This window comes from Excalfactoria chinensis, chromosome 6, assembly GCF_039878825.1.
Source record: "Excalfactoria chinensis isolate bCotChi1 chromosome 6, bCotChi1.hap2, whole genome shotgun sequence".
In the NCBI taxonomy this organism is placed as follows: domain Eukaryota; kingdom Metazoa; phylum Chordata; class Aves; order Galliformes; family Phasianidae; genus Excalfactoria; species Excalfactoria chinensis.
The window spans coordinates 4102697-4129058 of NC_092830.1; the positions used below are offsets into that span (position 1 = coordinate 4102697).

The 26362-nt window shown below is 38.5% G+C and overlaps 1 protein-coding gene across 1 annotated transcript in view; it reads left to right on the top strand.

Moving 5' to 3' along the window:
- NRG3 (neuregulin 3) overlaps window positions 1-26362 on the top strand; it is a 344050-nt gene that overhangs the window by 300376 nt on the left and 17312 nt on the right. Inside the window, exons 5-7 of the mRNA XM_072340660.1 lie at window positions 12478-12580; window positions 16865-16991; window positions 26192-26319. Of these exons, the coding sequence (XP_072196761.1) occupies window positions 12478-12580; window positions 16865-16991; window positions 26192-26319 (358 nt within the window). The remainder of the gene's footprint in view (window positions 1-12477; window positions 12581-16864; window positions 16992-26191; window positions 26320-26362) is intronic.

Consider the following 26362-nt stretch of genomic DNA (forward strand, 5'->3'; position numbering starts at 1 on the left):
GGGAAGAAGTAAAAGTTTAGGCAATCATTAAAATATTTATTTTTTTCTTATTATTCCTCAGTATAAGATGTTGAATTGAGAAATGCCCACTTTTACTACAAGATATTAAACAATTTTTTGTTTTGTCTTGCTTATATTGCTGTAACAAAATGTTGCATAAATTTACTGTTAATCTCACTGCTGTCGGAGATCCCTGTACTGTAAACTACAACCCATATAATAGCATAATAATACCATATGAAATTACGAGGCTACAAAAAATATCATTTAGCTCTCCTTGGTTTGCCAGATGATAAAGTGTAGGCAGTACTGTAGGTTTTCACCTTAAAAGTAGAGTGTGATCACATATTCAGAGCTAAAGAGTTATGTAAAAAGTGTTGTACTGTAGTACTATGCAAGAAGTGTGTGGAACACTGAGTTGGGCTACAGCTTGGAAAGTCTTTTTGCTAAGGAAATATTTTTTATGTTACACAGGTACAGATGTGATTTGCATATGTGATTTATTTTACAAAATACGTCATTTTCACTTCTGGGACAGCAAGAAATGAAATCCCACATTCCAGCAAACATTATGATTAAAACTCAATCCAATGATTCTTCTCTGTCTTCTTCAACTGGGAAAGTGAAAACTGGTGTCTAGTTGAAGATGATTACTTTGGGATGCTTGTTGGACATTTGACTTAGTCAGAAAATTTGCTCCTTCATTTCTGTATTGAAGGTAAACTTCCATCGCTGGCACTTCAGTCACCTGAAGTGGTGACAGTATTAGCTGTGGTCTCATTCTGGCAGAGGAGATGAGGTGCACAGAAACAAGAGAAGGCAGCTCTTTGTGTTATATGTGTGTTTGTGTGTATATATAAGACAACTTGTGTATATATATGTGTACAAGGGCTGCTCCAAAAGTAATACCTCCTTGTTATTATGTTTGCCCATAATATCAGATTCAGTGGTACGGGAGTAGTGGTTGAACCTTCCCACCAGTACTCCGTATTTTGTTGCTATGTGACAGATGGCAGCAGAGGGGCAGTCTGATAATATTACACCTGACATGGAAGTGTGTATGAAGTGAAGCTGTAGCATGAAATTCTTTCATGAGGGATGAGTGGCACCCATTGACATTCACTGACATATGCTGAATGCTTCTGGAGACCAACAATGAAGTGATATATAAACGTATGTAATGTATGAAACTATTAATGCATAACAGAAAAACAGAAACATGGTGTTTTGCTTGAATTGTGTAGTTCCAACCTTTCTCAAAGCTAAGACAGCAAATCTCCAGGTCATATGAATGTGTATGTGTTATTCAATATTTTTTCATTGATAGCGAATTGATTACTTTGTTTCAGGAGTCATTACAATATTGCAGTATTCTGCAGAACGCAGTTAAAAAAAAAAAAAAAATAAATAAAATGAAGATTATAACCTTTTAATGCAGAAATTACTCGGTATGTGATTTTTGTCACAAGGTGACTAGCTATAGAACACGGAGCAGGGGTTCAGGTGAGAGCAAGTATGGAGTTTATTTAGTGAGAATCCTGGTCAGTGTTATTGAGCTCTCATTGCAGAGGACTCAAAAGCCTTCCTCTGAAAATATTTGTAATGAGCTAAAATTTGGCATTTCCTAATAGAAGTGTGATCAAGAATGCTTTGCAAAATTGGGACGCATAGCTGCTAGTTTACTTCCTTCTCTGTATTTTCTGAGATTGTATCCACATTATTGGAGCATTTGATCTTCCATGTGAGAATTAAGAATATCTGGAAGTGGATTATTTGTTGAATAAAAACTAATTAGGACAAAACAGAAGCAGAAAGCTTATGTCACTTCTGAATGACAAATCTTGTTCCAGCCAATGTGAAGTAACATATACACAATCAGATCTCTCTCTAGTTTAACAACAGTGTGACTGTTCTTAGTGTAATTCTTTTGTGTATTACAATGTAGACCAGAATCAATCCCACTGTTTCTAGCTAGTTTTGTTCTACTCTGTGCTGTTGATGGATTTCCCCCATTAACTCATCTGAAGTATTGCTTAAAGATTTCCAACTCAAATAAGAGCCTTAACAAGGTGAAAATATATGAAAGGGTATAATCAAAGCTGTAAGTGAGAAGAGATGGGGTTTGAGGAAAGTTGGCCTGTGAGGAAGTAGAGTTTTCTTCAACGTTATCCTCAACTATTAAGTTGTTATTCGTCAAATTTTATCTTAAAACTTTCCTGTCTCTGCCAGCAGCTCTTAAAAGTTTGTTCTAGTTTGTGTTCTGGTCATAGCTGTAAGGTCTGCTAGTCTGAATTACCTAATTACATTTAAATTTGATCCCTCTAAACATAATTTTCTCTTAAAACTGTCTTCTATTAGACACGTCTACACTAGCCTGCGATACACCTGTGTTTTTCAGTATATGGTTAGTCTTGTTCAAATGATCCAAATGTGGATAGTAAAATAAGATACAACTTGGGCTTTATTTGCTGGCTTTGAATCCAAAATGCTAAAGTCAGGCTTGAGCAGGAGCTTCTTTGTGACTACAAATGATGTAACAATCATTGCTCCCATCAGTTGCTGAAGTGCTACTAGTGGACAGGTGCCCTCAGAATGCTCTGGACAGGAGTCTGACCTGTGAGCTAGCTGTGGAAGAAGCAACCATACAGCAGTTTCTGATAGTTGAAACGCTGTGATGAAAAGAAGTGTAGGACCATAATTCCAGATCAGGTGTGTTTCTAGCCTTGGTCAAGAGCTATTAATTCAGTAAATGTTTGAAGTTAATGAACAGACATACCTGGAAGCTTGGCAGTATCTGTTGGACATCATGCTGGCCTGGCAACTGGTTTTACTCTATGGATTGGCAGGCTGTAGCAATATATCAAATGCTAGCTGCATCAGATTTTGGGGGCAAATAGTTATTTGTTATCTTCTAACTCTTATGTTTTCATGTGTGAAACATCTACATCTTAATTGAAAGATCATCTGAAAACGTGAGAAGTAATTGGCATTTGTGAACCTGCTGCTGATGACAAAGCTGAAAGGACCCAAAATGAGAAGCGTGGACTTCAGACAATTTGTCTTGCTCTTTACAGACTTTCTGTGTTGAACACTGCTTTTTACATTACTGGGAGATACTGCGCTGGAGGAAAAGACAGCTGAACAGAGATTTGATCTCTCCTTTAATCACATGAACTGAGAATACTTCAAGTCCTAACCTTTTCAGTGACAATTTATTTAACTCGTTCCTCTTAGTTCATAATTAGCATTTCCACATGTCAATTCTGTGTTCTTTGGCAGTATTGTCAAAATTCTGAATTGATGATGGCAATGGGCTGTCAAGTTGATGAATGGCGTTTTCTGATTCTGCTGTAGAGCAGAAGTTAGAGGTATGTTATTAAGATGATGGTGAAGATGGGCCTTCCGAGGGCATCTCCTCGCTACTTCTCAGGGAAGGAAAGAAAGTCAGAGCTGTCAAAGAGGTTCTTATTTCTCGTATCCAGCTGGGAGCTGATCTCAAACCCAGCCCATTTTGTCTTGTCTTTCTGCCATAAGCTGCTGCCTCCATTATGTCAATAACGTCCTCTAGATCTGAGATAATTTGTGTGTTGGGTTTGTTGCTTTTTTGTTTTGTTTTGTTTTGGGGTTTTTTTGTGTGTTTTTTGTTTGTTTGTTTCTTGGTGTATTTTAAGTCAGTTCTAACTTTAAACTGATAAAACATGTCATTCTAGAAATACTTCTGCTACTGCTGAGTCTAGTGCCTTATTCTGTAAACTGAAGGAACTAGGATTGCACTGTAGGGTTTTGGATCTCCGTCCATCTGTTCGAAGTGGCAGGTTTGTGGAATTTTTTCTGACACTTCATGTATTTCATTCTTGAAGAAAGATCAGCATATGTCACAGATTTTGAATTGCAAAAATCTATTAGCAAAAAATCTGTTTATGTGCATGCTTGCCTTCAAGAGTATGTTAGCATCCTTTTGGCCTATGACAGGTGTTTAAAATGTGTCTGAATATATTCATATACTGAGATTGGACTATGTATAGTTTTTTTTTGTGTTTATCCATTTTGGGAAACTAGTGAAAGGGGTTAGAAAAGTAATGAAAACTGTATTTCTAACTATATTAAGAATTTTCTTTGATCTGCAAGCACAGTAAGGATGTATAATAGATGTCTTGCAATATGGCACTTGCTAAAGATTTTAATCCCCTTCATCAGTCCTGAAGCAAAGGCATCTGAGAAGTCTTGCACTGCAGCAGTCCCAGCAGTCATGTACATGGACGAGTTGGCACTCAAGCAATTTGGTTTTGGCAGCCTGCTGCCTACCTGCAGCTACTGCCAAGTTCACAAACTAGATCCCTTACTGTGGGTGAGCACGCAGAGCGAGTCTGCTAGACGTTTCGTAGGCTGAGGGCTTAACCGTGCCTTAGCACTGCTACTTGCATTTATAGACATGAAGCATCTGCCATTGCTCTGTATGAACAACTGGATGTATTATCCCTCTCATTGGCAAAATGCCTCTGGAGGATTAAAAGAAAAGTATAGCTGCTTACAGGCACCACACTGACTTTTCTCCCTCTGCCAACATAGGCTGGGTTTCTCTCTGATTATTTGTAGGGATTTATCCTGCTTTAAGTGTTACAGTCATTACAGTGATCAAACACGCTTGTGCTGTGATGTGAACGTGACAGGAATAATCTGTGACAAGGCCAAGGGGGTGCCAGTGCACTTGGGCAGTGCTTACAGCCAGGTCTCTTCCTCGTTTCCTCTGGCTCCTGGTGTAGGTAGGTAAAAACAATAGAACAAGTAGCTGCTGCACAAGTAAACAGACCCTTAATCCTTCACACAATGGGGAGCTTCAGCTGGGGATGGTTTCAAGAGGAGCACCAGTGGAAACATTATTGTGAGGGATGCTTTCTCAGCTCCCTCTGGCAGTCTCTCTCCTTGTTGTTTCAACCATCTCTGGTCACTTTCCTTGGGAGGAGGAGCAAGGTCAAAAAGTTGGGGCTTAAAAAAAAAAAAGAGAGAGAGAGAGAGAGAAAATGATGTAAATAAGTAGACCTGTGCCTGCAAAGCCCTGTTCATAAAATGCTGTACTAGGGCAGTGATGCAGTACCCTGTGTCACATCATTCTGCAGCCAAGTCCTTGTGCTTTGTGCTCTCACCCTCCATAGTCTTCCTGAGTACATGACCGGATTTCTACCAATATATTTCAGGTATCAGCTTACTAACAGTTTTCTCCAGTTCTCCTGTCACTCTTTTCCCCTGGATTTAAAAAAACAAACAACAACAGCAGCAAAAATAAACCATCCTGGTTTAAACAGCAGTAGTCAAAATGGAGACAGCATTTAATTATAATACTGCTTGACTTACTGTGGGTTTCTGATAATGTAACCATCAACAGTAATTGTTAAATATACTTTGGCAGCTCCGATGTTAGCTTGAGATTTGAATGAAATGTTCAATATTGGTAAGTGAGCAAGATATGGAATATATAAGCCTCACCCGTGGGAGAATTTGGAGTGACTGGGCTTTGCTGGTAACAGCAATGCAAGATCTGAGATGTAATAAAATATCTGTTGGGAAATGAAAACATTATTATGTTGGATGTTAGGCATGCCTATGGTCTTAGGAAAGAAACCCCTCACCACCTGTGGAATTACTAAGCCAGAATTAAACAATATTATTGCATTATAAGATTATTATAATGTGTTTATGTAACAGTCTTCTCCAAAACTGTGGAGTTACACATGCATTGAGTTGGAGTGCAATGGTTATGTACCTGATCTGGTGCATATTGCACTTGCATTAGTCCTTGGGTTAAGCTCTGTATTTATGTATGTGTATTAACTCATGCAATACTTGTGTAGAAGCGCTTTTAAGTGCAGCACAGGAAATGTTGCAGGTTCCTTTGTTCAGTAAAAGACCTTTGACTATCATTCAGATTTTGTCGTGTCTTGCGCTTACGCAGATTTTATTACCCAAATTTCAAATGATTTCAAAACTATATGATAATATGAGATATCAGAATCTCTTATTATCACATGTGAGACTGATAAACAGTGTTAGAAGCTCAAAGGAAGCTTGAACTGTGCAGAGTATCTGTTTTGTTTGGCGTTTTGCTGTCAAACTAGAATTTTTTTACATATTGGCATTCTGTGGTTAGTTTGATGCCATCAATGAGACTGGTCTTATGGTGACTGACCTCATTTAAATGGTTAAATTTGCATTAGTAGAAATTGGAGATACTTAAAGCTTTGGTTCTCAGTGAACAAACATGACGTAAGACTTGATTATCTGTCTTCAAGCCTTAGCTACCAGCTAAGAGGCTGAAATTACTAAAACACAAATGTTTTTAACTCTTAGTTTGTTAGATCTGTACTAGCAATGAGTGTGTACACAGAGGCTGATGAGACTTGCATAGATAATTTTGTTAATAAATGATTAATCTTAACGATCTTAGAAGTGGGATGAAATTAGTTCAGATTAGAATTGTGTTGCCCTATTTATTGGTTGTCAAAGGAAAAACTCCCATCCAAACATTTTCTGTAAGAAAAAAAAAAAAAAAAAAAAAAAAAGGAAAAGCTGCTTCTCAACTTCTAGCTGCCCATGGAGCTACTTTAAGCTAATGTTTAATACCTTTATTATATTGGAAGTACTTAACTGAGGCTTTGAACGTTTGCTTGATTTGAACGCTTTTTATAGCTGACAAAAACTATAGTTGCCTGCAGATAAAAGGAAATGATTGTTTTCTTAGGAAGCCAAAGTTAAAATTAATTTACCTACAGAATTGCAATCTTGCTGTTTAAAAGTGCTTATCCGATACTCATATCATAACAAGTAGCAATTACTGGGAATGCCAGCATGTTCCATCCTATTGTAAAATATTCTAGACATCCTTATTTAACATTAACCCATCTCTGTTTTGTTGGATTTTTTTTATTGTTGTTTTTGAAGATAGAATGAAACAAGGGGTGGAACGTAACTTCATTTTCTAGCTTGTGTTTTGTTTTGTATTTTAAGAGTGGGTTTGATGGACCTATTTCTTCATGAAATTTTGGTTTATTAATTTTATGAGACTTTACCTTTCACTATCCAACCTGAAATAACTGACTCAGAGAGCTCAGGGTCAGAGTCGTCTGCCTTTGCATCCCTTTTTTGTGATGAGTTTTTAACATTCTGCTTAATTCATTACTTCATTTTTATTTTTAATATTCCATGCAAAACTCCTGCTAATGCAGTATTAATAGTGTAGAATCAAGCACTCAAAAAGAGCTTGTTCAAAGAGGTTGAGCAATCGTCCGTTCTTTCTCTGTCCTCTGTATACACAGAAAATGATCCCACTAGGATTAAATGTCAATAGTCAAACATTGCATAATGTCATGCAATTGTAATAGATAATGAACTACATCTATTTCACTTTGCTCTTGGTAAGGTCCTTTTGCTGTAGACGTTAAGAAAATGTATTTTCTTAATCTTTGTTACTGCCGGAATCATGGAATCAGCTCTTCCCAAGAGAGGTTAACTATTACAACTATGAAATGCTTCATGAACTTCTGCCAGCAGAAGTTATCTTGATCTGATTCTATTCTGAAATGTGAATCCGTGCAATTAACCTTGACACTGCCCTTTCTGTAAGTGATATTGGATACAAACTTCCGTTCCTAACTTGAGAACTGGAGTGTTCTGAAGCCCTTCCAGACGAGAAATTCTACACAGACAGAAGTTGAAGGAAGAAAACTCAACAAAAGGTATCTTAGATTAAAAAGTGGCATTTTATGTGAAGTAGCAGATATGCTCTTAATGAAATTTGAGCAGACTCTTCTGGGGCAGTTTTGTCTTTTTTTTTTTTTTTTTTTTTTAAGTATTTTCATAGACTTCACTCATTTAGAGTCTGAGGATTTATTGAAGTTTATCATGTCAATCTCTGAAATAGAAGAAGGAAGTATTACCCTCATGGTTATGGAAATAAGGTTCTTGAATTACCCAAGGTCAAAGAAATTTGTGAACTGCGGCTTGTTGCATTTTAACTGCTAAATCATTCTGCCTTAGAACAAGACACAGCATATGGTGGTGTGTCTGTACGGCAGGTTTTTGCAAGTGGAAGAACATGGAAAACTCTTGGGAGAGCTGAAAGTCTGATGCTGAGGCGGTCACAGATTGTTTTGTGGAACTTGCAATCTTTTTTTATTCTCTCCATGAATTAAATTTAGAATGCCTTGTATGGTTTGGGATTTGTCACATAAAAATCTAAGTGTATTGGGAAATATACTCTTAACTAATCATTTTTTTTCATTTGTGATAATCCATACTTTATTGGAAATCTCAGTGTGTATTGACTTTCCTTGTAGTCCTTCTCTTCGTTGTGCAGAAGACTTCTATACAGTCCTCTGAGGATGTAGGACACCAATGACGTTAGAAGTTGCAAATGATGCTAGTGAGGTATATGGAAGATACTATTTGTGTTTTGTTAAAATTTTCACTAGGCCATGTGTCCAGTGCAGCTCTTTATACTTGAAATAAGTTCATTCAATGAACTCAGAAAACACAATAAAACTGGAGGATGAAGTGATGATGGCTGGTAGTAGTGTTGTGGATTAGGCTAGTGAAGCCTATGTTAATCTGTTTTTGTTAATTGGTCTTTTTTTTTTCTAAGTTGTATGGATAGAAATATAACAGTTCCTTCTCAAGGAGCCCATACCCATATTCTTCCCTTTATAGCAAATTTACAAAGGAGAGGCGTGTTTCAACTTACTTATACAACCAAAGCACTGTATTCTTCACTAGTAACCATCATGAGAAAAATATCAATCTTATGTGTTTTATCTCTGAAATCTTATGTGATGCTTCAGCAGGTCTTTCCACATGCATAAAGCAGACAGATGACAGCCTTTAAGAGTAAATTTTAAAGAGCAGGAGAATCAAAAAGAAACATAGCACCTGGAATATGACATGCACTTTTTTCAGTGACAGATAGATTATTTTTGACTGTAATGTGATCACTAGAAGAAACATTGCTTCCATAGGTCACCAATAGTCAGTTTTATATTTCATAACAGTAGCGAATGTGTGAAATAGGCTTAGTAAAGGGAGTAGTAAAGGTGTGACAAATTGAATTCTAGCCTGGAAGGGATGTAAGGGCCAAGGTGAAAGGTGAGATAAGTTTGTTGTGACAACGAAGATGAGAAAGAATCGATAATGTAAATAAAAGTTGGCCGGATGTGTAAATAGTGTATGTGGTGAATGAGGATTTGCCTACAAGAACGTGTCATGAGAGGCTTAATGTTCCACACGTGTTTGTCTTGTCTTAATGGATCACTCTTTCTATAAGTTTCACTAAACAAAATAGTCAAATCAGTTTCATTGTTCAGCTGGTTGTATGTTTGTTGGTATACATATAATTTGAATGCTCAATGGAAATTTTGTTCTGCAGTTATAGCTGGTTTATCCAAGAATATCAGCATCAGCTTATAGTTTGGGGCTTTAGCTGCAACATTTTCTTATCTGTTTGTTGAATGAGGATATCTCCCTTGAGTGTTTATTTCAATAAAATATAATTGAGGTAATCTGTTTCACAAGGAATGTATGAATATTTGTGAGTAGAGAGAGACATCTAATAATTTCAATCACGCTTCAGATTACCTTGGGTAGTTTGTTTCAGTATGTGAATACGTGTGTGCCTAGGCTGGTGCGCATCTACAGCTAGAGAGAAGTTATCTTTGTTTCTCTTTTTTGCACATTGTTTTCATTAGTGTTCTGTTCCATACGAGCAAGAGCACTCGGCAGCACTCAGCTGAAGCTCTCCGGCTTATCCTGTGTTAGGTTTAAGGGCCCTCATTTGCACATCTTGGCTACTGAGAGCTCAGTTGTATTGTCCAAGTTCAGAACAATGGTGGACTTAAAGTATGTCAGCAATGAGGAGACCTTCACAGTTTGCAGGGAGACTCAGTTTAAATTTCCAACAACAGGAAGGGCTTTGATTTGTTTTTAAAGGAAAAATAAAACAGATATGAAAGACTTGAGAATAGAGAAATCCTAAACTGATTGTATTTTAAGATGCTTGAGATGGAAGATGATGGATTCCAATACATAAACATGGATTTAAAGGATATGAAAAATGAACAACTGTGTCTAAGAAATGGAGCAAAGCTAATCAACCACTAGTTCTTTAAATATGCACCATACAAAATAAACAGAAAGTAAAGAAAGCATTGATCAGCATGTCTTGAAAGCTGGTGACATGACAGGGATTAGACAGTATACACAAAAGACTTAAATCTTAACATAATTGTTTGAGCATGGCAATATTGTCCAGTCTCTGAAGTGCTTTTATCTTGGTAAAATGTATTCTAAAGCATCTTTAACAAGATATTGATAGCTATTCAGGACTGACAAAAGACCATAGTTATATGAAACTCGCTATTGCCCAACAAAGTAACAAAAGAAATTTAGTTTTGAATGGAGACCTACACTGACAGAAAAGCAAAAGTAGGCCTTCCTACATCAGTGTCTTTTAACCCAGTAGATATATATATATATATTTAAATTATATGCGATGTCTGAGTGAAATTACTGTTTCTAAGTATGTATGTTTTATTTGTGATCTTAGGCAAAATGTGCTGAAATTGGTATTGAGTCAGAATAGATTGATAGTTATGGAGCTGAATGATTCTTTAACTGTTTGCAGCATGATCCACCTTGATGTAAAGGTTTGAAACGTATGAGGTCAGTCCTTCATGCATTGTAGTGGAAATGGAGGATGGATTGCTCTGTATTTATGCACAGCAGTGAAAACAAACAAGGAAAAAGAAGCCCCAGATTCACAGTTCATTGCCATAGGATTTTACTGTCTAGATCCAAAGTATATTTGTGCTGTAAGGAATGGGGCTAAAGCTCTCATGAAATCTATTTTATTACCATATCACCATTATTTTCTTATTAATTATGTTTCTGGCTATATTTCAGACTTCCTAAGTCACCCTATTTGCTTCTTTTTGTGTTTAAAACAGTACCGTAGCAGTACGAGTTCTAGAATTTCTAAACTAAATGAGGAAAATAAGGCAACAGGAGCTGAGAATGTTGTGCATCTTAGAAATGACTTCTGAATCATTGTATTACTCTTTGAGTGAGCAAGTAAAGAAGTAATTAAGAAATAAATGTTGGGTTCTTGTAATTTTATTTGAAACAGCTTATGATAGGGAAATTGGGCTTCTGCTAGAGACAAATGGCTCTTGAAAATTCCAAGTGTTTAGTAACATCACTGGAGTGGAGTAGTCTGTGTGTTTTGTTTTTTTTTGCTTGGGCAATAATTAATTAGTACTGATTAAGATGTTGTACGTAGTGTTTAGTTGTTGTAATAAGGCAATATAGTATTTAACCAAAGTTCCAGTTAAATTATGTTTTTTCCACTATTGGCCCAGTTTAATCTTCTTGTCATACATTCTTTCTTCTTATGAACCCTGAGCCGTACACACCTAGAACCTGGAGTTGCTGTCACCCACTTAACACATGAGTCTGGTATGCATGTTTGCAGGAGTTCTGTGCTAGAGATCTCTGATCCTAAGAGGAAATGAAGCATTGCCAGTGTACTGAGCTTGTACCCTGCTCTGATAATCCTACACCCTGGTTTTCTGCCTCAAATTCACGAATGAAAGGATTATTTTATGTGCTATGTGTTTTGGAAAACTGACCCTAAAATGTAACAGTGCTACAGCAGTTTGTACTATAGAAGTGACTGAATTAATGGAAATATAATAGAGCATTTAGGGAGCTCTTGATAAATTCAGTGTGTGAATCTCCAGTTGCTTATCAGCTTCTGTCTGCTGTCATGAATGAGAGCTTTCTCTTGTTTTATTAGCTGTATTTCTTCTTTTTGTTTTTTTACATTCATTCTGTTCCTGTCTTGAAATGAATTGGTAGGTGATGAGATGTATTAAGGAAATTACTTCAGAAAATTACAGATTGCCATGATGCAATGTGGCATAATAGTCTGTGGAATCCAAAGTTGGTTGAATTATTTTTTTCACTGACTTACATTTTACTTAAGAATCACTACGATATCAAAAAAAAACCTGACATTTTTATGGTAACTAAAAATGTACTCCTGGGTCTTGTGGGACTTTGGGAGTGCTCTGATGGATCTTGCCTTAAGCCAGTTAAGCTCTGTGGTTGTAGGGCTCTTTATTCTATTGTCAGCGAAAGGATGATGTTCTCAAAAGCGGGAAAAGGGCATGTAGGGCAGAGAAAATGTTAAACTTCCCTTATTTTTATGCTTATGTATCTTTGAATGTGTTTGGCAGCCATTTTGTAAAACTTTCCTAGGAGACCGTGAGATGAGAGATTCAGAGAAGTATCCGTTCTATTGAGGAATTGGATGACTCAGACCTCCAAAATCTCACATATTTGTCCATCAGCAGTGAAACCATGTTGTAGAGAAATCCACTTTGTACAATTAATGTTTTCTGATGCCTTCATAATTCTCCATTTTGCTGTTCACAGAGAGTGAAGAAATTTACCAGCGCCAGGTGCTGTCTATTTCCTGTATCGTCTTTGGCATAGTCGTAGTGGGCATGCTTTGTGCAGCGTTCTACTTCAAAACAAAGTAAGAGCCTTTGTCTAGTGTGTTTGTTTTTTAGCTTCCGTCCTTTTTACTGCTTTCCGGTTCTTCAATTTCTCCCCTCCTTTTGAAGCTGTTGTTACTTCCAGACAGGTTAGAACAGTTCTCCATGGCTAGAATATCTAAGTAAAAAAAAACAACAGGACAACCCTACGCACAAAACAACCACCACCTAAGCAGAAGTATTGCATAGCCTTCTTGTTTTCTGATACCAGGAAAGAAGAGATTGTGTCCCTTCTATTTGTTTTTCTGGACAATAATCAGCATTAATCACTTTGTTATTTTGAAATTAAATGGTTTATGATAGTTTTTTGTTTTGTTTTGTTTTGTTTTTTCTTTCTGCATTTTGTTTTCCTTAATGTCCCTCTTCTTTAGTATGCTGGGAGTAAAGGCAAAAGATAACAATGTATGAACAGTCAAGTTCTTCGCAGATAACGGCAGCCATTGGCTGAGAGTTGTGAACTGATGATGTAAGCTGCATAACTGAGTATTTCTAATGCGCAGGAATGTGAACGGTACAACCAAGGTGGAATCATCTGTACTAAACTTTTTTCAAGGAAAACACTTTCCATTTTGTTTTTCTTTATCTCCCCCAGTGAACATTGTCTTTAATATTTATCACTGTGTGTGTAATTTGAGTTGCACAAACCTCATGGCAATTATGTGGCATGCTTGTTAATGCCACTACATTTATAAATATGTCCTGTATGGCCATCATCCCTCATTTCTGTTCCAACTGGAGTTAATGAGTGAACATGCATCAATATAGATAGTACCTACGTGAGGCTAGCCATGGTGGCAGAGCATCAAGAATATGGAGTTTTCTACTATTTAGAAGTTTGGATGATTATCTGAATACACACATACATACTGTAGATTTATTTTAATAGGAAGGAAATCTGATAAAAACTAGTTCTATAGGAAAAAAAAAAAATAATAATGTTTTCACAGTTCTCTCAGGAAAAGGAGAAATGCACTCTGAAAAAGTCACCAGGTTTTATTTCCACCCCCCTTCCTGCACAAATTTCAGCAGTACTATGTGCATGATTTGAGTCAAGATTTCAGCTTGTCTTTTCTATCATGTCTTTTCATTTATTTTCATGTCTTTTCTATCCCCCTTACCTGTTCTAATGATTTGAGGGATTCCATTTAATGATTCTTTTGACCCAGAGTCTGACAAGGATGTTAACCAAGAGGATTCAGTGGTGGGGCAGTTCCTCTCTGAAGACTCCTTGGTTCTAGCTTAAATTGTTGGCAGAAACCACTATATTGCCACGCAATTGGAATGTAGGAGGGGGGGGAAGAGAGAGAGGGAGGGAGTGAATAGGGTTTTCCTGGTCTTCCTGTGAAGAACTTTTACTGGTGAGTAGAGATTCAGGAAAGGCGGATTGGGTTAGCCAGTTGGAGGAACATGAAATTAACTGCTGAAGGGGGTATGAATAACTAATATTCATAATAACTAATGTTTGGGTTTTGTTGTTGTTTTTTTTTTTTAATCTGAGTTCCTCTTTGTCATGCAGTGTTGGAGGGAATGGTGGAGAGCTGGGTAGGAGCAGCCTTCCAAATATCACAGTTGTGATGGGATGGGAGAGCTATTTTTCAAACTAATGAGTAGAAATAATGCATCAAAGTTGCACTCACAGAACCATAGTGGTTTCTATTTCAGGTTTCTGTTTTATTATTGGTTTTAAACTGATAGCTAAGAGTCACTGGGAAGAGCTGGAATGTACTTGTGCCAGATTCTGGAGTCTTAAATTTGAGGAGTATTGAGAAAATGAGTGACTTCAGTTCTTTCAAGAGATCCATTCAAAGACAGGAAGCACAGCAGTGTTAACATCCTAATCCCTAAGTCCCCGACTGTGGTTCCATCTGGCAAACTGTCCAAAGAGTCAGTCTTTTTACTGCTTTGTCCCTACCTTCATGGGAGGATACGACATGCCTGTTAGTTATCTAGGTAACCAAATCCATGATGACCGGGCAGGTGAGATAGTAGAGTTTGCCCAGTCTAATGCAAGAGGTGGGAATGCTGTGGCTATGCAGAAATAGCTGGAGATGACGGTAGCTGAAGAAGTTAAGTAAGACTGCAATTTCTCTTGCCTTTGAAATTGATTTCCTAAACATTCTCGCTGCTCGTGAGGCTTTTTTCCCCCTTTTGTTATTAGCACCATTCCCACAAAATCCTGGAAAGTGTCACTGTAACTATTCATCAGTCTGAGTTCTGTTTTTCTGCTAATGCCTCAACTCGAACTTTAGCAGGTGATCGTGGTTGCTTACCAGGCTCACCCCAGTACAGGTCAGCCTGGGAGACTCCCTTTAAAAGGGTGATTCCAAGTCACTGGAAACTAAAGGAAACATTTTGTTCATCACTCTTGATCTGAACACCCATGTGAAGCTCCTGGTGCACATAAGAGTGCCTACACTGGGTTGCATAGAGGCCACATAAAACAGTATTGTATCTTTGACACTGCCCAGCATCCCAAGGGTATAAAAGTGAAGTTAAGGGTGAAGCAGCCAAGTTAAAATGAATCAACCATTACCTGTGTTAGCAAAACAGATTTTCAGGATCTTTTCACGATGCAGATGTGTCTCCATCATGCTTACAGGTTATCCAAGCATACCTCCTGTCTGGGGGACGATCTTCTTGTTTAACTTGTATCAAATATTATTATACAGTCTGGCAGGGGAAAGGATGTTTATTTGAAGAAGCAGACCCTGACTTTATTAGTCTGATGTTTCTATAATACCTGCTGCTAGACATACGTGATTTGCTATGCACCGCTGCATTAAAAATCCTTATTACAAATATATTCTCTCTGAGGAAGTTAGAACTTCTAAACTAAACACTATAACCTTCCAATCTTTCATTTCAGAGGAATAAAGAAATGACTCTTAAGTGTATAACAACAGAGGGGAGACCACAGTAAAAAGCAATGGGCTTCTCTTTATGGCTTAGGATGTTATAGATGACCAGTGACTTCATTTTCTTGCCAAGATAATACTTAATTGCATAATATCTGTGAAGTCGAACACAGAAGGCTCATTTGTTCTGAAGACTATAAGTGTGAAATAAATATATTAATCAGTCACTTTGAATTATTAATTTCAAGTTTTATAATCCTGCATCTTATCTTTTGGCAAAATAAATATGCATAAATCTAATATTAACATTAGGTTGCATGAACGCTAAAGGTAAACTAATTACTAAATTGTTTTTTTCTTAGCTTATTACTTTTTTTTTTTTAGCATCTCAGTTGTAATGTTTAGAAATCACTTGATGCCTGCTGAAATTTGGCTCAGCACCAGCTAATGTCCAGAAGCAGGGCTGCTGCTGCTGGCCGGTCATTGACCTTGCTGGGTGGGCTCCGGGGTCTTTGTGGCATTGCTGCATGCAGTGCATCTGCTGAGGAGAATAAGGTAGGAAGGAAAGAATTGAACTACTGGGGACATGTTCCTCATTTAGAATTGACATTCTCCAACAGCTTATCTTTCCAAAAGAACAGTCTGCGATTAAAGACCTCCAATATATTTTGCTGACTATATTTGCTTAACTGAGCTTTACCTACTGGCAGAAGATAAAATACTTATTTAAAATAGAGTTTTCTGCCTCTGATCCACAATAATGTGTAGAACTTTAGAACACAGTTTGGCAGTATAATATGGCAGAAAGAGAAAGCTGTTTTTAATCATATGGTTATCTCTTGAATATTGCAAATGATTCATCTTAGAGGCATTGTCAGCTGTGACATAGTGGATCATAGTGTAATATGTCAAAAATAGCCTCAGATACACTATTGATATTTTTTCCAGATTAAAGCATGTAAGCAAAAGCTGATGTATGCAAGATAGTAGGTGAAGTCTAATGAGCTGCTAGCAGAAATGCTTGATTCCGTCACAGTTCTTATAACACACAGAGACAAATGCCTGCTGTGTTTGCCAGAATCTCCGTTCCAAATCTGAGCAGAATGCTCTTTTTAATATCAAGGCCTCCTTGCAAGCTATTGTTAAATATGTTATAGGTAAACTTTCTTTCAGATTTCTGTGCTAGAACAGTCCGTGTGCTATTGGAGTAATCTGAGAATAGAAGACTTTGAGAGAAGAGCTCTTTTCTTGAGCGCCGCATTGAAATATTAGGCACTGGTGAATTAACTCAGCTGGTTATTCCAATGTGGTGAAGTTTGGAAAAAAAGGCCCACTAGTTATATAAATATTATAGCTATAGTAGGAGTTCAAACTAGCTCTTTCTTACATGAGTTTTATTTCTCTCTGCAGGAACCAAACAAAGCAAATTCATGAACAGCTGAAAGAAACACAGACTAGGAAAACCTACAGCCTAAATGCTTCCAGCATGATGGCAAAGTCAGAGTGTATGGCACAAAGCCGAGTCCAGCTGCAAAATGTAAGTAATCCTGCCAGATACAACATTTAATAGCCTGGCTGCATTCCTGCCGCTTATGGCAGAACATCACCATGTTGCTATTAGCATCTGAGCAATGGAAACGAGAATTCTCTCATCTTTCATAAAGTATTTTTTTATCAGGACTGTTAATGGAAAACACCAAGCAAAGAGTTTTTTTAAGAGAAGTTATTTCAATGAACCCTGGGGCATTTTGCTCATGCAGTAGAGCTTGCTGAGCCCCCTAGTTTTGTATTCAACACTGAAAGTGTCTATTGGAGCATTTCTCCATACCTGAGCTCATAAGTGTGGTTTAAAGGTGGAGTGGGGGCCTTGAATCTTGAGTGATTTTGAACCTTTCAATACAGCATCTTCATGGATCTATGGGAAAAATGTACAGATGAGACACAGTTAATTCAGAGTAAATTCTGAACCGAGACCTAAAGTTATACTTAAAAAACTAGTGCCCAAGTTAGGCAGTGCTGATTGTCTCATTTGCCTGGGTCGTGAGTTAAACAAAGGGACTTCAGATAGTAGAAGGCAATCTGTTCAAACTAAATTTGAAACATGTTTAATCATGTTCTGAACATAGTTATACGTGAGCTAATAGAATCCCACAATGATGAAATGTGCAGTTAATTTTAAACAAAGAAATGGAGGACAACCAATATATTTAGCCCTTGATGCACATTATTTTCTAACGCATGCTTTCTCCTTCCTCCCTTTCATACGCATTCAGTGCTTTGAAACAATTGAAAATGATGTTCCTAGCAAAGCTAAAATTGGAGTATAACAGGAAACGCTGAAAGGTGTATTGAATCCCTTATAAGTGGTTAATTCTTATAAACAAATAATCTCAACTGTGAGTCTTAAGAAATGTCAAGCAAATTGCCATTAGCTTCGTTTCAAGGAACAACTACCCTGTTTGCCAGATTCCATCACAATAATGGGAGTCAAGCAAAAGTGAGTTCTCATGCCCTCTTAGCCACAGATGCTTCTACTTCTGATTTACATTATCAAATGAAAGCCCTTTTAAGCAGTCTGACCTGAGCCTCTGTGCTGTGAATGAAGAGCAAGACTTAGAGAGTTGCTTGTGCTCACCAGAGGTTTTGTTCTGTAGGAGAACCGATGCTGTTGTTGTCACTTACTGTGATTCAGGAGAAACTCACAAAGGGGAAGGTAGCTTCACTAAATGGACAGTTTAGGGGACTTTCCGTAGTTCCTTGTTTGACTTCATTTATTTCCTCCATATTTTACTTCTTGCCCTTAAAACAAGCTGTTCGGAGTGTTGCTGGTTTGTGACGGTAAATTTGCAAAGAGCTTTTGTGATTCTTTTGTTCTAACACTCAAACTGGGTCATGGTTAACACTTTTTTTCTCTTCACTGTAATCCAGTGCAGTATTTTCTCAACCCGTCATCACAAAGAACTATTTGGTGTCCTCTCAGCATCTGACAAACACATCTGCAAACTTTAAGTCATTTTCTTTTGCCATAACACCAGCTATAATGGCTGAGGCAGCCGTTTGTGGATTCCAAATATTAGACATTTAAAGCCATGATTATTCTTTATTTCAGGCCAGATTTGTTTTTCAGCTTTTAATTCTGTTCAAACCAGAGCTCTCAGTGCTGATAATTAACACACCATTTTCTAGTTCCTGTAGCAACTAGCAGGGAGCAGTTTTATCCTTGCTATTAGTGGATTTTTCCTCTGGGAGCAAAAATACTAAGAAAGAAATGCAGAATGACCTTGCGCAGGATGTAGTGTAACTGTGCAGGACAAGAATGGTTTCTATTGTTAGCAAGATTTCAGTGCAGGAATGCAAGTAGGCAGTTCATGAAATATTTACAAATCTTGGCAGATTGGAGAAAAGGAAAACCAGGCAAAAAGGGGGAGAAATTGACGAGAGAGCAGAAAAGGGCTTTGAAGTGGTATTGCTTAGGAGTGGCTGGGTATCTCCCCATCAGAGCCCAAGGCAATGCCCTATGTGTATCTGCAGGGTGAGGCAGAGACCGGGTGCTGGTGGGCAGCTTCCCAGGGCTCACTGCTGTGGAGGTGCTGCAGTCACTCCGGAGTTGAGTGAAGGTTCCCATCTGCAGCTTTGCATGGATTTGGGGAGAAATATTGGTTCGTCTTATTTCCAGGGACCAATACAGAAACTTAAGGAAATGAGGGTTGTTATTTTCAAGGGTTTTGCTTTATGAAATCCTAGCAGCCTCGTTTTTCCTAATCCATGCACTCCTTTTACATGGGAAATCTGTCGTCCTTATGTTCTGTCCTCCTCGCTTTTCCTGAAGGATTCTCCATTATTTTTCTTCTCCCTATTCATAATAGAACTAGTGGTGTTTTCATTATTATGTTTTTTTTCACCCTGCCTTCTATTCTCTGTGTTAGTTCAAACCTGAGTACAGCTGCTTAATGTTCCTCATTCTTTCTACATTCCTTATCCTTTCTTACGAAGAAAACTTGAGGGAACTGGGCTTGTTTAGCTTGGAGAAGAGAAGGTTCTGGGGAGATGTCATTCTGGCCTTCCAGTACTTGAAGGGAGTATATAAACAGGAGGGGGAATGGCTGTTTACAAGGGTGAACAGTGACAGGACAAGGGGGAATGGTTTTAAACTGAGACAGGAGTGTTTTAGGTTGGATCTTAGGAGGAAGTTTTTCACACAGAGGGTAGTGACACACTGGAACAGGTTGCCCAAGGAGGCTGTGGATGCCCCATCCCTGGAGGCATTCAAGGCCAGGCTGGATGTGGCTCTGGGCAGCCTGCTCTGGTGGTTGGTGATGCTGCACATAGCAGGGGGTTGAAACTGGATGAGCATTGTGGTCCTTTTTAGCTCAGGCCATTCTATGATTCTATGATTATTCTTGATGACAATTCCAATGTCTATTCCAAAAGAGCCCTTGTATTTCAAGGCAGAGGTTGCTACATTTAATAATGGATGCACATTGCACCACCCTAGAAAGAAGCTTTACATGTAGCAGGTAGTGTTTCAAGTGTTTTGGGGCATTAAAGAGCTTGACCAGTCTCAGTGCAGTACTATCTTTTCACTATTTCTACTTTTCCTTTTTACCTTTCACTGGACTTCAGAAAAAGAATTCATTTTTGTTACTTAGTTTGAAAGACAACTTTCAATCTCCTCAAATGAGAGGATCTATGTAAATGCATCAGAATTGCTGTTAAAAGCCATAAAAAAAAGCCCTACCACATTTCATTTCTTGAACAATTATTGAGATGTATTATAAATTCACATTTTCTTCTGGTTTGACTCTTTATTTCTGCAGCTGTTTGGATTGCTGCAAAAGGGAATGCAAAAATCTTTAGACCTTTGTCCCTGTGATATCTCACCTCTTATGCCAGTTTAAGCTTCTTTGAAGTAAGAAGCCATACACAATGCTAAAAGCTCCGAATATTTGATCTTAAAACATTTTCCATTTCTCCTGCACTGTCCTAAGATATGGACTGCCTTGTTTGGCAATCCTTATTTCAGAAGGCAGTATTTGAAAAATGAATTGGAAGTGCTGGACCTTCCTTAAGGTTCATTAAACATCCATATGGTGGAAGGGTTGCTCCTTCTCTTTTTAATGAAATTGGATCAGCTGTTCAAGTTAAACAACAGAATTGTCAGGAAAGAAATAATAATATGGAGGTTGGTAGGTATGAAAAGGAGGCTTTCTGGAACTGCCTCATTGTAAGAAGATGCAATCTTGTTTTATTTTGCCCATTCTCTGATCAGCATGATAAAAACAGGTGAGGAAGAATGGCCACATCCTGACATAGTCAGGCACCACGAGTACTGTTAAAGCCTTTGGTGTGACAGCTGCTAGGTGGTCTGCTACAGTGTGGTGTAGATGTGGCTTTGTGCTCCTTCACATTATCCTTTTATTGAAAGCATTCCCAGAAAGTCTGTGAGGAATAGAAAGTATATGAACTGGTAAATATCTGCAACAACTGCACTTCAAGAGCTCTCGTAAATACTAGGAGCATACTATTCAGATTTTTGGACCCTTTAAAAAGTATCCTCAATGAGCGATGCCAGCATACAGTGGTATAATAACGTTGGGAAAGAATAGGCCCATCTGGTATGCAACAGAGCATGAGTTTGCTGATACAGTCATGGACTTAAACCAAGCTCCAGGTTGAGAGCTGTGCCTCAGCCAAGTATGAACCATGTACAGGTCATGCCATCTTCTAGCAGCATAGTTAGTCCTCTTTAGTGAGGAGAGCTACTGCAAGCACATTCATATCCAGCAGCTGGCATTGGGATACAGCCCAGATAATTCAGTGTAAGCATAAACAAAGTATGAAGTGTCTGAGGAGTTTGGGTTTGCTATTCGATCAATTCTAACCAGCTTGAACTGCTCATGAAAAGATGTAGTTCTTTGCAGAGCTAACCAACAGCTCTTTAACGTGAACACGTGCAAACTCACCTTCCTTGGTTGGCCCCAGGGTTGAGGAAGAATGCAAGGAGTTTTGGAGATTTAAGCCAAAATGTGGATGCCTCCCTGTCAGAGGATATATTATAGGGAATAAAGCTGTCTGTTTGTCCCAGTAGCAGAAATATTTTGAAGCATCACACGCTTTTCCTTCTTCCATTTGAATCTATTACATCTCTTCCACTTCCTTCCTTAGTGGAGAGTGGAGTTGTGATTCTGTGAAGTATTCTCTGTGAATTCCTACTGTGCAGAGCTGGTAATTGTGTTCAGCTGGGCTCTCACTATGGATTCCATCGTACAGTAAAGGATACAAATTAGATAAACTATGTGGTATTCTTTAAGCAGGATTCATGAACAACACTTTGAACAGAGCTATTAGTCTATTAGTATTTCTCTGCAATCTCCTTCAAGGGTACTCCTTTTCCCAAATAACTGGGCAGCAATGTGCAATTTCTTACTAGGTTGTCAGGAAGCTTGAATTTGGATAACTAACTATTGCTACATTTTGCTCTGCAAAAGGTCAGGCTCCTGTCTCCTACATTCTTTCTATGCTTGCCCCATTTTCTGTACACCATTTTTCTTTACAAATGCAAATGTACTGATAATCTTGCAGTAAGTCCTCAGTCAGGAAGAGAGTAAAGTGTAAGTTCTTAATGGAGGATTTTTGAGGTACACAGGAGATAAAGATTTACTTTACCAGGCACTTGAAGCTTCGGACTTCCTATTATTATCTATGTCTTCCCAAAGAGATTATATCATCTTTGAGAGATATTTAATGAATATGGTCCATAAGGCTGCAGCGAATGGTTCCATGTCATCATACCCAAGCAAGTCAGGATGCTTAGCTGCCCCTCTTAGGCAAACACTCTCTGCACCCTACGCAGCACCCACAGTTCCACTTCTGTTTCTCTGCAGATCACCAGGCTTGGTGTCTCCCAGTGTTTATTGCCTCCTTTTCTACACCTTGATTACAGGATTTCTTTAAATTCTCTTACCTTTAGAACACCAGCAACAACAAAGACTGCAGAAGACTTGCCATTCCTTTTGTGATTCTGACAGTTGGCGTGGTTGTTTACAATAGCCTTTTTCATCCTTATGGCATTTAATACCTTCTCCCATGAAACTAAGTGGATCTGTTAATTCTCCATCACATCGCCTCTGAGGTGCCTAATATGCTTTTTCATGCTGTAGCATGTGGTTTCACTTCTCACTACGCTTGTTTCTAACAGCTTGCAATCACAGGCTTCAGGTTTTTGATATTCTTATCACAAGAGAGGACGAAAATTCTTTTTTTGTGACTTGTTGACATTTGTAAGTAGTAAATAAACTTAGTCACTGCGATACAAATGCAATTCGTATACGCTGAATACCAGACAAAGGCATTTAGCTCTTTATAAAGGGGAGTGTGTGTTTTTACCTCAGTTGTGATGTGATTTATCAGCTAAGGTCAGGAGCAGATTTCCCACTTCAGTAACTTGCGATGACTTTGGAAGAACTGCCATAATAGACAGACTTGAGCTTGCTGGCCTCTGTCTAGAGTGCTGGCAGCCGAGCACAGGGAGCAGCTGTAAGGATGCTCAGTATTCCAGCTGACAGGCAGGTGGGGCAAGGCCAAGCCCTTCCTGAAGAAGCATTAGTTCTTTACCTCTATGAATGTAATGCAAGTCTAATACCCTCTGCCTTCCCAGTCCTTTTTGAGTTGGCAACCCCATATCACATCTCTTACAATACTGACATAAATCTGCACTTTATTTTATGTTATTATTTGAGAGATATCTATCAAGGAGAAAGAGCTGGAGGGGCTTGTTTTGTTTTGCTTAACCGTAGAACAACAGTGTCCAGCTGTTCTGTAGCATGTATGAGGCGTTTGTCACCTGTGGATCCTGAATTTAAGAAAGAATGGTCCTAGGCGTAGAGCAGGGAAATGACTCGCAGTGATACAGCAGGTCAGTGGCAGAGGCTGACTCCTTGCAGAGACTCTTTTAGCGTTAGACAGTAGGGGGTGAGATTTTATTGTCAACAGGTTTGAGTAATTGCACGTAACAGATGATTTTCTATTTGAAACCATGGAGAAATGAAAATTTGCAAAATGCTTTGTTTTTAAATGCTTTCATTATTCCTTGTTTGCATCAGCGTTTCTTTTACATATGTGTGCTCAAACAAGCTCACATAATTAACCAAAAAGACGATAAAACCATTTAAAAAACAAGAGAACCACCAGATACAGATGAGATCTCAGGGATGCTTCCAACCCCTCAGTGCAGTACAGTACTCTGACAGTGCTTCACAGCTTATCCCTTGCAGGGGCTGAGTGTTTGGCAGCTCACAGTGAGCAAGGGGGACTGTGAAGCTGGCTCCACTATGACACAGCTGGGTGGCATTCCCCCGTCCCACTCTAGGACCATCAAGCATCTGCTTGATGCTCCTGTAAACTCCCAGGATTCTGATGTTTTCCCCCAAAGACTGTCTCAGAGAAGGGATGTGGCATTTATGGTTAAGCTAGGAAAGAGGAAACTCAGCTATGTTTAATTCTACATGTGATGTGCTGCATCTAAATGAAATTGTTTCCATTGATTGTTCAAATTCTCTGTGTGTTTGCACCCTCAGTTGAAATTGTGATAGACCTTATCAATGTAATTGACACTGTGGCTGTTGAGATAATTAGGGAGTGATGGATCTGGAAGTGTCATGAAATAAATGTTTGAGTAAGAAGAAAGAACCACCCTGTGCCTGGGAACTGATAGCTGCTGAATATTTGGGATTGCAGTGAGCAGCTCATGGGGGGGACCTGTACTTCCTCAGCTGTGGTGAGCAAAGATGCATTTCTATGTGTGGTCCCCCCCAGCCCACATTCACTTTAACCATGTGGCAAGTGGCATAGTTCATCCTTGCTTAACCTCTGTGGTTCGCTTGATGCTCATGGTCCTAAAAAGCCATCTGGACCTTCAATTTAATATCATGAACAAACATGAAAAAGGTCAAAAATACCTTTCTGATGCTTACAACTCATTCTTCCCATAGCTCAAATTGATTTATTCAGGTCAGAAATCAGTGTCATTGCTTCAGCTGGCAGAAGAAACATTAAAGTTTAAAACTGTCACAAGCACGAGCACCTTATAAGACATGCTTCCATCTGAATGCTTCATCTACAGTAGTGATAAATGACAGCTAAGATGATTGCAACTGGAAGAAAAACGAGTGGAATATGTTTCTTCTTATTATTTCAGTTGCGTTTACTTTGTGTGCAGTAACATTTTGCATATAGCCACTTTCACAGCTTTGCCTTCAGAAGCCCTTAAGCAGCGATTTTGGCCCTTTTCCTGTGGGTATTTCACACGACAGAGTGAGAAAGGAGAACTTAGAAAAATTGTAAGATCTTCTGTTTTTTATCAATAGAAATTGGTCACAGGTAGACCATGACATTCTGTGAACATACTCTTAAATGGTTAGGAGAGAGTAATCTTGTCAGACTTTGCTTTTTAGTTTTGCTGAACTCTTAGGAGATGCAGATAATTATAATACAGGGGAATCAGGAAATAACTCCTTCTTTTTAAGGAGTTCTCACCTGGTCTTTTGTTAGGCAGCCAAATAATTATGGGGAAGAACTGTACCATGACAGAAATCTTACTGTCTCCTTCACAAACGCTTATGCTGTTGTATAATAGCAAGGCATTTATTTTACCTCTGTGATATTTTATTCACGTACATTGTATTTTTTCCTAAAATATTTAATCATGTAATAGATGTAATCATGTAATAGATCCCACAGTACCAGCTTATTGTAAAAGTAACCTAGTATTAAAAGTACAGATTCAGTGCAGAGAGAAAAGGATTAAAGAAAAGTGGACCAATTGGGGTTAGTGCGTTTCATTTCAACGTAGTGTCAGAAATGTTATCTTTCTTTTCTGTTTCTTTTTCTGCTATTTTTCATAACCCTGTGGAAATGTGGGCTAACCGCTCATACCTCTGAGGTACTGCCCAATAGCTGCTAACATTTTTTCTTCTCCCAAACCAAAATGCACCTTTCTTACGCTTTGACTTCCCGGCCCTATCCAGGATCAGAGCCAGTTGTTTTTGCTGAATTTCCAGGTGTATCACAAAGCAAGAAGAGGATAATCCATTCCTGTTCACATCCGGTGTCTGCTTTACAGACCTTTGTGTCATGCTGTGTGCCCAGAGAATGCCATGCACACGCACCTGTCACGAGAAGAATTATGTTTATAACACTGATACTGCTAGCACAGATACTCCCAGGTCAGAAGTTTCAGGTGCAGAAGGGATGTCTGCTCTACAGATAGGAATCAAATGTTTTTCTTACTTATCTGATAATACAGAAGCTGTTCAGTGTGGTTTTCCTAGTTATGTATATTGAGGAAAGGAGTGTTTGACTGAAATCACCAAAGGACACAGAAAGGTGCTGAACACCATCTGAGATGTGTTTCATGATCTCAGGTTCTCCGTGGACGGTCTCAGAAGCAGTTTTTTATTCAAAGTGGTCCGTGTTTCCTTTTGTTTTGGGCAGATGAGTCAGTATTTTTGCTGCTAATGTGAACATCGTGTTTCTGATGTGGAGAAGGTAATGGGGACAACAAACTTCAATGCTCTTCACTTGTGTAAGCACCAGTGAATGGATGTTATTACTTGCACTCCCTGGTTTTAGTTTATAAATTGTAGCACTTCTGCACTATCAATTTCAGTTCTTACTGAATAACATCAACAGTGTATTTTGCATTTTATGTATTAATTAATTTTATTCTCTGTGCTGCAGTACTCCAAAACAGATAGGCACCCCGGGCCTGCTCTGGACAAAGTCATGGAGTCCAGCTTTTCAGGTCCTCAGTCTTTCCCAGAGGCTTTGTCTCCTGACAGAGGAACTCAGCCCACCAAGCAGCACAGGTGAGCAAATGACTGCCTGGGAAATGGGGTGGTGGCTGCTGAG